The sequence below is a fragment of the Thermobia domestica genome, chromosome 16 (genome assembly GCF_964235325.1).
Source record: "Thermobia domestica chromosome 16, izTheDome1.hap1.1, whole genome shotgun sequence".
NCBI lineage: Eukaryota > Metazoa > Arthropoda > Insecta > Zygentoma > Lepismatidae > Thermobia > Thermobia domestica.
Window position 1 is genome coordinate 1,021,367 of NC_137469.1, and position 14,855 is coordinate 1,036,221.

At 37.7% G+C, this 14,855-nt stretch overlaps 2 protein-coding genes across 7 annotated transcripts in view; one reads left to right on the forward strand and one right to left on the reverse strand.

The window, feature by feature from the left end:
• Inx3 (innexin 3) overlaps nucleotides 1–11,977 on the forward strand; it is a 30,820-nt gene extending 18,843 nt beyond the window's left edge. The window contains exons 1-2 of one of the 3 annotated variants that reach the window (XM_081742029.1): nucleotides 5,503–5,648; nucleotides 9,995–11,977. In XM_081742029.1, coding sequence (XP_081598155.1) covers nucleotides 10,019–11,173 — 1,155 coding nt within the window. In that variant the 5' untranslated portion in view covers nucleotides 5,503–5,648; nucleotides 9,995–10,018 and the 3' untranslated portion in view covers nucleotides 11,174–11,977. Of the gene's footprint in view, nucleotides 1–5,502; nucleotides 5,665–9,994 lie in introns of those variants that run through there. The other 2 variants (XM_081742028.1, XM_081742027.1) reach the window with 2 other exon arrangements.
• The window catches only part of spg (dedicator of cytokinesis spg), a 499,880-nt gene that overhangs the window by 186,271 nt on the left and 298,754 nt on the right, over nucleotides 1–14,855 (reverse strand). The window lies entirely within an intron of this gene.

Below are 14,855 nucleotides of genomic sequence, written 5' to 3' on the forward strand. Positions count from 1 at the left end.
CAGCTGAAGCACACAGGTTCCCCCCACCCCCACCCGATCTGTACTCTTCACAGCTCCGCAACAAAGATGTTTATTTTACATCCTGTAGAAATATGGATGTCCCAGATAAGGAATACATTATGCACGTTCTCTCTGGCAGCTTATTGGTACAAAAGTGTTAGCTTTCATTAGAAGTGCAAAGACTTACATTGAATACACTTATGTACTGTGTGTAGATTGATATACTAATAAATTTGCTACGATTGTTGAGGCGAATATATTAAATATAATTATACAGCGATATCGTATACAAATAGCATTGAGCAGAGGCATCACATCGGCACCATGGTTGGGAATTTTCCAAAGGAAAAAAGTCAGCATATACATCATACGAGACGAAAATTTAAAAAAAAAAAAAAAAACTGTTTTTTTTTTTTCTGTTCCTCATTTGTTTTATCATTTCTGTTGCCTGTTAGTTCCTTTTGGTTCGCAAAAGTGCTTCAAAAATTGCAACCAGTCATCCGAAAGTTCTTAAGTCTGTGGTTATCAGTCGATCAATTACAGTATGCTAGGGGGCGCGGTGGCTCAGTGGTAGAGCGTTCACCTCCGGTGCTTGGGGTCCCTGGTTCGATCCCAGCTCGCGCCGTGTGGACTTTGTGATAGACAAGCACCGTGCTTGTGGGTTTTCTCGGGGTTTTCCCGTTTCCTCCCACTTTCTTCATTCCACCATTTCATTCATTTCTCATCATCACCGTCTCCTTTAGCCTAACCGTCATAACTGTGGGACTTTTACAGTATGCTAACTGGAACCAATACTCAAAGCAACATTCCACAATCTTCAGAGGTTTCACTGCTTTCTAGGACTTCGATTTCTTTTAAGTGTGTCTGCTGAGAGATCGGAAGTCCCAAATATCATTTATTCATTGAGTACTTTTTGAAAACGTATATTGAAATGGAACTGAATTATCATTAAATAATTGGTAGAATGATACTGCGGGAGAAAACTAGGATCTCGACAAAACTGTCCACTACAAACTCACATGGCGAAGAGTCGAATTACACCTCCTCACACCAGAGATAAGGGCTTTACCACTGAGCCAATGATTTTGGGAAGAGATTTCAGGAGCGGCGTGATTCACCCTGGTCGAATATAGATCCCTTCAAGTTGCACCGGTAAAAGAGGTCAGCTTATAGAAGAACGGCAGTTGATTGGGTGGTTCCATGCATGGGGGCAAATTAAATAAATCATTAATTTGTTTTACTTTAATAACAACTAAACCATATTAAAAACAAGTATGTTGACTCAGTTCTTGATTTTTATGAAGCAGAATTCTAAAAACAAAATGCCAATGTCACAATCCTCACATTTACTATCTCTAACACAATCTTTAGTCCTAATTAATCAACTCACAATCACCTGGCACTCGTTAGCACGATTTTGTTCATTATTTTTCTTTTTCTCGATGTTTGTAATAAAATTCAAATCAGCGTCCCTTAGAAAGGAGAACCAGTATACAGAGAAGTACACCAAGGAATTACTTAATCACAAAGTGGGTCAGGGCGAATGCTATTTTTCTTTAACAAGCGACTAGATCACAAATGGGAAAGTCGTTGGAGGTTGCAGAGCAAAACCACAATGTCCATGTACGTGTCCAATCAAAATTTTCTTCTCCCAGAGCTTGTTTGAGCAAATTTCACAGCCAATATACGTTGAAGAAAAAGAGAACCGGAGCAGTTTAAGAAAAGTATAGCCAAGTAACAGTGATTATCCAGCTGGGTTCTTGCCTGTTTATCATTTCTGGTGGAAACTGGACTACAGGCACTTCTAGGATAAATGGCCTTCCTGGGATAGTACACGCAATTGTTTCTAAATTTATTACTATACATATACTTGTTGAACATATTTGAAAGTAAACACTCCGCTTAGATCCAGATCAGAGTCATTCAAACTCGCAAGCCCGGCTCTCTGGCTCGATCGCTCTCTAGCTCAATAAAAGATTACGAGTCCTATGAACAGAGAAAGAGGCGAGATGCAACGAGCCTACTGAGCGCGTGAGCTCTTTTGAGGATACTAAGCCTGAGCGCGAGTTTACGCTAGCGTGAGCCACATCGAGATTACTGAGGGTGTGAGCTCTTTTGAGGATACCGAGCATCAGCCCGCGAGAATTCGAGTGAATCCCGACTCCTAAATACCAATCTCTGATCCAGAATCTTCCACGCTCTCTAGTTTCTACTGCACACTATTTCCTGGTCACTTTAAACAAGTGGTTCCCAACCTTGTTTACCTGGCGCTCAAGGGAAGGGCAGGGTGGGTTCCGGGCCTCCCTCTGGCTCACAACAATGTATAGGTAATATAGCAAACCACGTATATCAAATACCAAAAATTCCAGACGTAATATAGTAACCACGAAGATGGCCCCCTCTAGAATTTTTTTCGGGCGCCCCTGCCGTAAACCCAGCATACTTCGTCTCCCCTCCCCCTTGTTCCCATTTGTTGAACATACGAACGTGCATTTTGTGTGACCACTTCTGGAATTTCAAATGCAGAATTGAATTCTTAATCTCCAAAAAATAAATAAATAAATAAATAATAATAATTTGACCAGTTTATTTCCAGCAAGAGTTCTGCATACCATTTATAGGGCAGTATTTTATTTTTATTTATTTATTGTTTTTTACCAGCTTTCGTAAGAATGAAACCACGGTTAGCTGTTAATGAAACCGCGGTTCTTACTCTTTTTTTGTGTGTGTGTTCGTACGGTGTTCAATTTAACCCCTCTATTACAACATTCTTAATATTTTTACGTTAAATAACCATAAGAAACAGCGTATTTTAGTATACGCACATTCTTAGTTCCTTGCAAAATCAGCTATAAATTTTAGTTTTATTTCTGTCAGTAGCTGGTGCCCCTTGCTCGCTCTTCACGCCCAATGTTTCTTCCAGATATGATTTTGGGGACCACTCTGAGAGTGCCTCCCAGGAGGAGACCAAAATAAACTCTTTTCACGCTTCCCTCCCACTGCTTTAAACTGTAGGTCCACGTCTCATACAGTCTAAGTGCTAAAAAGAAACTCTAAACTTCAACATGTATCAAAGTAATGAAAACAAATACAGAGTAAGTTAGGATTTTTTTTTTTTTTTTTTTTTTTTTTTTAATGACGTGAGCAAACTACTGAACTGCTTCAGAAGATTACTTTCCAGGTGTCAGATAAGCGTTGCGACCGAAGGCAATCAGACATCAAACTACATTCATTATGATTTTGTGAATCAATTATTTGATAGTGACGCAACCAACTACAGGAGCAAATCGCAAATCACCTACCTAGAAATCTTCCAATATCAACATGTTTACCTTTTAAACACCATCGAACACAAACATTATTCTCCCGATAAACAAAGGAGACACCGATAAACAGATAAAGAAACAGAAAAGGAATGTAAAATTCGCTGACGAGGCTTTGGAAATTCCAATCTTGAAGCGTGACGTGTATGTACGAGTGCCGGTTGATTTAGTTTATTATATCGATGTTGTGTGTACCCAGGGGAATCATTTGGGAAGGACAGAGAGTACGGTAATTTTCCTATGTGTTTGAGAAATACACATGTTTTAATACATTGTGCATTAATATATATTAAAAAGTGAAATTATGTGAGTAGAAAATCTTGTACCCCCCGCCCCCTGTAGCGAAATCTGAAATAACGCTCCTGTGTGCGCCATCTGTAATTGGATGAAAATAAAGCTCCACTTTAAACGATATTCATTGTGCTCACACTGTTCAACACCTATGCAAGTTTTGATATTTTCCAATCTATGATTTCAGGAAGTGGTCTCCTTCCTGATTGAAGTGGTCCAAAAGTAATGGAGACCTTTTTTTAAATTTTTTCCTCTTTTAACATTATTTCTTGTTTCTGAATTTTCTTTTCGTCTTCTTATCTGTTTTATCATTCCTTCGGAGGAAAATTCTTAAATATCTACTATTAAGGAAAGTAATCTTTGAGTTCATTAACATTAGCATTAGTAGTTCCTTCTGTCCTAGTATAGGGAAGAGTATAAGGAGGATCAGGGGTGCCAATCCCCCCCCCCAGTCTGTGACGCCAATCCTCCCCCAAATTAACAAAGCATCTCCCTCACATTTAGTTGGGAAAATCCGATTACAAGGCAGAAAAACATTAAAATGGTTATGGTATTATGGCAGCGGGAAGAAGTGGAAGCAAGAAGGTGTAATAATGTAGTAATTCATTGAGTAATTAGTTTTTACTTTTTTTCTTGTCTTTCCGTGAAATGAGGCAATTTTAATTATTTTACTTTAAAAATCCCATCCCCAATTTTAATGACGCCATTGGCGTCTTGTTCACCCTCGTGGGCACCCCCTGAGGAGGGTGAATAATGAAAAGAATTGGCGGCAGTGAAGAAAATGGAAGGGAAAAAAAACTCCTTAGATACATTGTCTACTGCTAGGCTACATGACTGTAATCAAACCTGGTACGTTTCGAACCAGCGATGACCATTTTGTCCCCCCCCCCCCAAAAAAAAAAATCAGAGTTGGGTTTTGAAGAACAATCCCCGTCGTTGTACTGTTCTGAATATGGGATCTAGAATCAAAATTTTAGTATTGAAATTGCACCTAACATGTGTAATACACTTCGAAGTCTTGCCACAACAAAATGTTTGGGCATAAATTCCGAATTTCAAAAACACGCCGTACTAATTGCAATTAACTCAATATTATATCAACGTAATTGTGGATAAAATAATCCAAAAGGGACACAATGGCTCAGTGCTAGATCGCTTATCTCTAGTATAAGGGGTCTCTGGTTCGACCCCAGGCCACGTGAGTTTGTGGTAGATAACAATGCATCTTCGGATTTTCTCATTCTCCCATTTCCTCCCACATTATCACTCCACAAATTATTCCATAATCATTCATTTTATCATTAGTCTGCTTTAGCAGCTATTGGAGTTGATTTTGAGTTTTAACGTCTCTTTCAGCAGCGAGGCTATATGAGATGGGATCTACTGATTAACGTGGAATCCGAACTACATGAACTCCCACCGGGAGTCGAATCCGGATCTCCCACACCAAAGAGCAGCCATTGGAGGTAAAACTACAACTTAAATCTCATTTTCAACGAAATGCAAGTAATGGAAGTATTATACGACTAAAAGTTTTTTCGACGTGAAAAATCAATTTAAGTAATTAAATTCATGGTAGACTATATGACGGTAAATAGTGAATATTCTTTTCTCAGTTGAAAGAATTTATGCGCATTTCCGATACCGATGAATGTTAACTTTGCTAAACCTAACCCAATAACTGCTGACACAAGATTTCCTTTCGAGCTTCTAAGAATCCTGTGAAAATGGCGACAACAGAGCATAAGAACACATATCAGAGTATAGTAGATTTTTTTTTTTTTGTTGTTGTTGTTGTTGTTGTTGTTGTTGGAATAATTTGCCTAAGGCAATCAGAAGAATTGAAGTTGGAACGAAACGAAAGCTGTGACGACATCCGTGACGCAGCAACAGCGCTTGGCCTCTGATGGCGGTGGCACGTTTCTTGCATATCGGCTCGGGTCGGGAGTAGTCTGCTGGTGCTTCCTCCAGTTTGTGGTGTTAACGGCAACTACGCGAAGAGTCTTCGGAGGCTCTCGATTCACAACACAGCAGGTTGGTGGAGGCGAAGGTAATTATTACTTTTCCTAATCACCATATTCAAATTCTTCCTTCCAGTAATACATTTCATAGAAACTGTCCGTAGTGCGCCGAGGGAGTTTGTGAAAGTGTTAAGGGCATTGCCTCACTCTATTTCCACCTAGAAGTATATAAAATGAATATTCAAGGCCACGTTTACTGAGGATATCATATACGTGGCCGATATATATCGATATACCCAACATCTCAAAACGTATTAAGTTCTGGAAATAACTGAAAGCCAGTGATCTTATTACATTGACAATACTTTATTTTCGATATTAACATTTTTGTTTCTTTTTGTGAAAAATCAAATCTCAGAAACATATCTTTCGTTTCGTTATTTTAATTTATAGTTTTATTTAAAAAAACAAAAAACAAATAGAGAGTCACTACCCCTCCAAAACTGTTGCTATAGACACTAATTCCTTGCCGCCAACACTACGTGGAGATGACCACCGAACGATCTCCTCTAAGTTTTTAGATTTCTTCGTCACCTGCATATCTTGCCCGCATTGTGATTGTTATAGTGTTTATGCGTAACTTATTTCTTGGTGTGTTTGTCCCCTATCAATTGTCACTTAAATAAAAGCCTTACCAGTTCAACTGACAATCTCGACAAGTACATATTTGATATTTTATCTTGTCTACAAACACTGGCGTCTCTGGCATGTAAAATTTGGGGGGGGGGGGACATAAAAGAAAGTTGTTTACATGGTACTGCCTAGCCCAACATGTTTAATATCTTCGATTCCACTTGTTACCTTTCTGCTTACCTTCACGGACCCCTTGAGGTATATCAAGAACTGTTATCATCGTTTAAGAGCCTGAATATCATATTCCAAATAAATATAATAATTATTATTTATATGTTATTCTGTCGTTAGTAAAAAATTAGAATAATATGTTGAATATTTTGTACTTCAAAATATTGGGGGGACGCGTCCCCCTCGTCCCCCTGCCAGAGACGCCCATGTCTACAAACTTTCTTTACCTCTGCCGCGTAGTTCCGGTAAAAGATTGGTATAGCCAATGTTACTTATTAATTTTAGCCTAGTGTTTTTATCACTGTGTTTGCGTGTTTTCTATCTTCTACTGTATCTTCTTTCATGGCAGTATGACAGACTTGTTACTGAATCTTAGACATTAATACAGTGGCGGATTCAGCCTGAGGCGTAGGCCTCCAGTTTTTTGAAAGTTCATAGTTAAGTCATGATATACTTAGCATAGTCTGGATTCGCCCCCCTTCCCGTTTTTACTTTCTAGATCCACCACTGCATTGACAATAGAACGGACCCACTCCGATCTCTTACTTACTCAATAATTCCCTCTTCTTGTCATACCGCCCTTTCGCCTTAGCTTAGCTTTCCACCCATGACTTTAGATTCCTATATCCTCTGGTGTCACATGGTTCACTGGTAGACCACCTCCTTAGTGAAGGTTCGCGAGTTCGAACCCTGGACACAAAATGCATCTTCGCGACTGATAAACGAAATGAGTATATTACTTTTTTTTCTCAGCCATCATCTTTATACATGAAACCTTAGCTGTACACGTAATGAAAGAGAATGAAACTCGTATGATTCAACAGTGGCGTACACAGAAGTTCATCAAGGGTGGGTTCAATTTCCCCAAGTTTATATCGTTTAAGGATTTCTGTATGGTAAATGTTTATTTTTTATATCTTCGTCAAGGTATGAATTCCTCTTGCTTTAGAGAAATCATTTCGCCTCATATAACAGAAATGATTATTTAAATTACGATAATTGGCTCAAGTAATACAAACCCTGATTTTACATAGTTTAAATTTATCGTAAGAGTAGATTGTATTTCAATAATAATTTTAATAGTACGGATACAAAGCAAACTCACATTGGTAATTTTGCTACATTTTTACTTTGCTAATATTTCTGCCTAAGCGTTTCAAAATTATACTTTAATAATATTATAAGTTTCGTCTTCGTGCACTTAAGTGGTCGAATGGTTAGCGCGTGTGTCTTTGGTGTGCGCAATTTCCGGTTCGATTCCTTATGTGGGTGCATAATTTACTGCTTTCACCCAACACAATCAAACCGTTGAGAAGCCTCTTGAATTACAAAACTAGAATTATGATAATTGCGTTGACCACAAATTGCTTACGAGACGTCTAACCTAATGCTGTTAAAATTCTGATAATTCAATATTCGAGTAATGGACACCCGATTGGCAGCAGAAAAAAAATAGAATAACGAATAATTCTAACAGCAATAAGCCTTAACGGCCTCTAATGTCAGTGTTTTTAATGTTTTTTTTTTTTTTCGCTGAAGTTTCACTTTCACTTTTAAAATTTACTAACTTTATTACCTTCTTTGATTCAATGGCGGATTCAGGATGGCGGCATTGGCACGATTGCCCCCCCACAAGAGGAAACTTTATTTTATATATATATAAATAAACCATCCCAGAATTTGAAGCTCTTAAAAGTAGCTCTAAGTAGCAGTATTACAACCTACCGCCCCCCAGAAGTCGGTTCTGGATCCGCCCCTGCTTTAATTTCTTTCCGGAGCATGAGGAGGGAGGGGAGAGTTTCCAATTCACGAGTGTGAAGATTGGTACTGCGTATAATCCACTTTGAGCATTATCACAGATACGCCACTGGGGAAGGGGTATCGGTTGAACTACACATGCCAAAAACAGAAATGATTCTTTGTCGTTGGAAAAGCTAATGTTCAAGTAAATCTATCGTTCAGAAGTACTGGTACTTATTTAGAAATTTATCTACCCACTGCAGCAACATGCCAAACAAGAAATAATATCGCAACCTGATTATATTGTAAATTCTGTAAAATTTTAAAGTTATAATATTAATATTATTCTAATGATAATCTTATTTGAATTGCTTGATACAGGGTAGAACCCAATTATGACTTCTTTACGCAAAGATAATAGCTTTGATAAGTTTATATAGGCCTATATGGATGGCAGATGTGATATGTATATTTGCAGAAGGTATAAATTTCAACCTTATGAGTAAAATTTAAAGTATTTTCTCAGTTTGCTAGTGAAAACAATGAATACTGTTACATAGCAAACTTTTAATTAAATATTATGAACTTTTTTTCAGCCTATATTTAATAGATCTCCGTCTGACGAACTACTGAAGCGGAAAATCAGAAAAGAGACCAAAAAGTGGCATATCATGTTTTTTTTTTTTTTTTCCATCTTCGTATTATTTTGATTCATAAAGGTTGAAATTTGCTTGCCTCTACAAACATGCATATTATGCTTTGCCATCTTTGTATACAGGTAATGCCTGCGAGCAAAGTTACCTTTTGCAATATTTTGAAAAATGCAAAAAAGTTTCAAGCAATAAGCGCCACAAGAATTGTAGATGGAAGGTAAATTTCGTATAGATTCTCGGATTCAACCTCTCGGGGTTTGACACGAAAGTAAATGTAGGACCTAAGAATGCCATATCCAACAATTAGTAAACTATTTTGTGACAACTTTTTTTTTTTTCATATAAACTATAGTAATATCCCACTGTGGTGCACTTCCTGTGTATATAATTGTAGACATGTCTTAAAAAACGATGGCTCATTATCTTAAAACATACGTGTAGTATTTTGAATCTAAAAAAATGAATAAGAAATAGTAAAGTTACTACTTTCTATAACAGTAACTCTTTCCTCCTATGGCGCAGGGCCTAGGAAGCTCACTTGCATTACCCTCGGGACGGACCTGGATTCAACATTTTATTGATTACAATCAATGCAAGTTTTGTCCAAAATGTTAGTCAATTATTATTTATTCACCACATCTGTCGTAGGGTGACAAAATTAACCTACCGGAACATTTTCTCAAAATTCAGTCATATTTTGTTAAGTTACGAAATACAAAAATTATTTTCCATCTGCAAGCTTTGCTTTTAGTACACTTAAATCCGATTTAAACTATTCCCTGAGCAAAACAATACATTTATTCTTAAAATATTAAACGTGTAATTTTCGCTTACTATAAAGCTTCATCAGACACGTATTGGTTTGCCCAGCGAGTTGTTTAAATCGGATTTAAGGCAAAAAGTAAGCATCAATTAACTGTTTTCATTACCCTGCAGTTCATATGGAGACTGTCGCTTGGCATTTGTACACAAAACTTACTATGATTAACTGCGATCCAATATTGTTAAATTAATGAGAATCTATTGGCAAATTACAATCTTCAAAATAATTTCGGGTTCGAGGTAGATTAGACTTAAAAATATTTTCGTTAACAACAAATGTATTCTGTTTTTACATACATATAATTTGCTTCGACTAAGTATTTTTTTCTTTTTCTTGCAGGAGGTGTAAGACAAGACTTCCACCATGGCTGTGTTCGGATTAGTTTCCGCCGTTGCTGGCTTTGTGAAGGTTCGCTATTTAGTGGACAAAGCGATCATCGACAACATGGTCTTTCGCCTGCATTACCGCATAACGGCAGCAATTTTCTTCGCTTGCTGTATCATCATCACCGCCAATAACCTCATTGGAGACCCCATCAACTGCATCTCCGATTCCAATCCTGTGCACGTCATCAACACCTATTGCTGGATCACGTATACCTTCACTCTTCCTCATCAACTGGGAAAACCCATCGGAAGCCATGTGCCTTTTGCAGGCGTCGGGCCTCATGTCCCAACAGATGAAAAACGCTATCATTCCTACTACCAGTGGGTTCCCTTTATGCTGTTTTTTCAGGGGGTCCTATTCTACGTTCCTCATTGGTTGTGGAAGAACTGGGAGGAGGGAAAGGTTCGTATGATCACAGACGGTATGAGAGGGCCCATTGTCCACTCAGAAGACCGGAAGGACAAGCAGAGTAGATTGGTCAACTACTTTGTGGACACCCTGCACATGCACAACGTCTACGCTGCAGGATATTTCCTCTGCGAAGTGTTAAACTTCGTAAACGTGATTGGTAACATTTTCTTCGTGGACACCTTCCTCGGTGGAGCATTCCTTACTTACGGCACTGATGTCGTTCGATTTTCCAACATGGACCAGGAAAACCGAACAGACCCTATGGTCGTGGTGTTCCCCAGAGTTACCAAGTGCACCTTCCACAAGTATGGTCCCTCGGGAACAATCCAGACCCACGACACCCTCTGCGTCCTTGCCCTCAACATCCTCAACGAAAAGATTTACATCTTCCTCTGGTTCTGGCTAATCATCCTGGCAATCTTCTCGGGCCTCGCCCTCCTTTACAGCACGGCCATTGTCGCCCTTCCCTCCATCAGGGAGATGATCCTAAAGAGGCGCTTTCGATTTGCCACTCCCAGCGGCATCACCGCCCTCATTCGCAAAACACAAGTTGGAGATTTCTTGCTCCTTCATCTGCTGGGCCAAAACGTTAACATTTTGATATTTGGTGAGATACTCGACGAGCTGTGCCGTAAGTTGCATTTGGAGAATAATCTTCCCCCATCGACTTTCGAGTTGAACCCTATGTACTCAGATAAACTCAAAGAATCGGAAAGTTAATAACTTATTACGAAAATAACAAAAAGAAAAAAATAGTATGTGGTGGACTGCAGAAGAAACTTACGTGACAAATCAAGTGATATTGTGTGAATTATTTGGTGAAACTGCCAAGGGATCTGACAATTTGGTGCATACAAAAGAGATTATTAGACTGTGTTGTGGTGACTGATTTCCAATGTGATTATGTCATTTTTATTTTATTTTTTTGCTTTCTGTTGATGCATTCCTATAATTAACGTATTCCTTAGTGAAGTGTGTCCTGTGTATTCTAATATTTTTTTTTTTAGTTATTCTTTATCTCGTGAAGAAGAGGTAGTCTTTATCTCCAATTATTGTAAAAACAAGTTCTGCAATTCCTCGTTTCTTTTGCAGTGAACGTTAGAAGGTGGAATGTGTGATATGTGCAGTGATGTGTGTGGTGCGTCTATTTTTGATATTATCAACCTACTCTAGTGCTGTGTTTATTTTGTGCCATGGTGCCTTTATTTACAAAAGTGTCTGCAATGAGTAGCTTCAGTGCTATATAATATATTCCTGGGAGCAAATAGTATGGATGGATGATTTGTTTAAAAGTGTAATATGATTATTTTGTAGTTCGGTGATATTAGCTATTACCAATTTAGTTGCAGGTATGTAAAATTGGAAGTTAAAGCAAAATTAGTTTTGTAGTCAATCTAGAAAGCTAATAAGGTAAAGCTTTCTCGCAAGCATTCCATAATATTTTTTTAATATGTTGTAAAATGTCACGTTGGTGGCAAACCAGAAATACTTAGGAATAAAATATAAACTAAAACGAATTATAAATTACGTTTATTCCTATATATCGTAATAATTTGGATTGCTACAAAAATAAAATCTTCGGAACAACCTGAAATATTTATTCAAATTCATTAATCACATCTAACACGAAATTAGTTAATTATTTAAGATTCATTATAGCTCTCATGACTATACGGATAGTGTACGCGAGAGAGACCTGGGTTCGATTCCGGTGGGAATTGATCTGGTTCGGATACCACATTAAGTTGTAGGTCCAAGTGTCATGTATTCTCGCTACTGAAAAGGGCGCTAAACTCTAATCCAGGGTTTCTCAACCTGGGGTCGCGATGATACGTGGGAGAAATAAATATAATTAAAATCTAATACCGGAAAATATTGTGAAATTTGTTCTCATAGGAATATTTTTATTTTTATACATAGTGTTAAGAACAACAAAAAATAGGTCTACTAAACATTTTCAACAGGTGCTGAATAGTTTATCGATTTCAATGAAAAAGGTATGATATGAAACTAATGCAAACTGCATATTGAAATACCAGAAAAATACAAATGCAACAAAACCTGCATATTGAAATACAATTAAAACCGAAAGCTAATGAGATACCTGAACATTGTGTGATTTCACTAGTGCGGCAATGTCCGGTTCAATCTTCGTTACGTACATTATCAAGTCATTTAAAATACTCAATAACTATTTTAACAACTGTCGAAGGTTTTTTTAAAACCCAAATTAGAAATTACTTTATTTTTTTATGAGCCAAAATTAAGGGAGTTATGAAATTTAAAATTTTCAAGCTGCCTCCATTTTGAAACAGTATACGGATCGGATTCGATATTTGTAATATGAATGAACTGACCAAATTTAATTTTAATCAGTTTGCTTTTAGGGAAGTCACTGTATCCACTATATACAAGAAATTGATTTTACTATTATAGAAATAGATGGATATTATATATAAATAGATGGATACTATTATAGAAATAGATGGATATCGTGAGATCTCCGCAATATGTATATTAAAAATCCCACACAAACTTATTATAAACCAGAAATTATAAGGGAGTCGTTGGCAAGAGGAAGTGATAAAATGGGGGTCGTGATAGGAATTAGGTTGAGAACCATTGCTCTAACCTAACGAACCAATGAAATTTATTATTCATTAATTACTTAAGCCGGGTATTAGAGCTCTGTTGAAGGTGAAATAGTGTGGTGAAGAACTGCCTATTTGTGAAGGTTGCGCTTTCATCAACTACACTGGATTCACGCCCCGGTCGTTGTTCGTAGCCCACGTCAGTCACATCCTTCATAAATGCATGAAAACATTATTTCTGATGGTACGTGGTTTTTATTGGAAAAAACAAAAAAGAACGGTTTTTTGGTTTAAACCTTTGTTTGTTTAAATAATTTGCTCTATGTGTTTATATCACAAATGCACAGAAATAAGTTTTTCACCTTGGTGTTATTATGCAACAACCGGGTTATGCTGGAAGGGGTCACATAAGCTTAAAGCGGAGTCCAAACAGTTTCTCGACTTACATCCAAAACAAATTGTCCTCCATTTGAACTCGAAACTGGGACTAATTGGCCTCAAATGCGATACGCCTGCCGACTCACTCACGAAAGACTCCTGATACGTTGTACTGATCTTTACATCCTTTTAACATAATTGTCTAATTGTTAAGAGTCATTTGATAAGGACAAAAAGATAAACAGTTGCACAAGTGAAACCATTATACAGAATTATATATGGACAATTTCAAAACATTGCAGAGTACAGAGGAACTAATTAAGTCCAAGTTAGTTCACTACACGACTTAATTTGCATATCAGTAAGAAAAGTGAATAAAGATAAGAATTATTTGAGTCCACTTTGGCTCTGACCCATTTATATATAAACAGATACTAAAGATAGGGCCTACTTCTGATTTCAGTAAATGCCTCTCGTGGGGGTTTGTATGACACCCCCTTCCAAAGGTACGGTATTTCGATGTATTTTATCATTAGTAAACATTATTAAAACGAAACAATATTTAGAATTTCTTTGATTGCAATTGCATAACAATAATAAACGACAAAAAATCACAAAAGAAACTATAAACTTATATATAAAAAAAAGTTGCTTTTGTAGTATAATGTCTTTGAGTAATGAATGGGGAATCTGGGTGTGAATATAATACAAATAATATGCGGGAGTGACATGCGATAACCCACAAATGTGTGTTCATCAAGGCAGTCCCGGGTTCGACTCGCGGTGGGGTTACTCGGTCGAAAAAGTGCAAAAGCCTTTTCAGGCCAATCATCCTGAGTGAGGGTTTCCTCATTGACACTGGGCAAATGCCGGGATGGTACTTAACATATAGGTAGCAGGTCGCTTCCTTCCCTTTCCTTGAATAGTGTGATTGCCGAGGGACGTCATCCCTTATACGCAGGGCCATACTGGCCAGGCAGGAAATTTCCCGGTAGGTCCTGGACGGTGAATTTTTTAGTGGGTCCTCCGCCTCGTATTGTAAGTAGCGGTATATGTACAGAAAATGCACACATCACGCACTCTTCGCATACGGGAGTAACGGATGGGGTACGTAATACGTAGAGTAGAGTATCGGCAATACAGTCAACTCATCTTAGACAAGCATTACCAGCAAGGGCGACGATCCTGGCAAAGCTCATGTGGGCCCCTATTGTATTTATGAATATACAATATTTGGCATAATTTGAATGCGATTTGTCTTAAAATCCTCATATATATACCTTCTGCATCTGAATGCCCCCCCCCCCCCAATTTACAGAGAAATCGGGGCTCTTGGTTGCCAGCTCTTGATGTTGCGAAAACAGCCTTTCATATCTTTCGTAATTCAACCCTTGAAAGTTTCATTTCTCACTCTGGTTTATAATTTTGCTAAT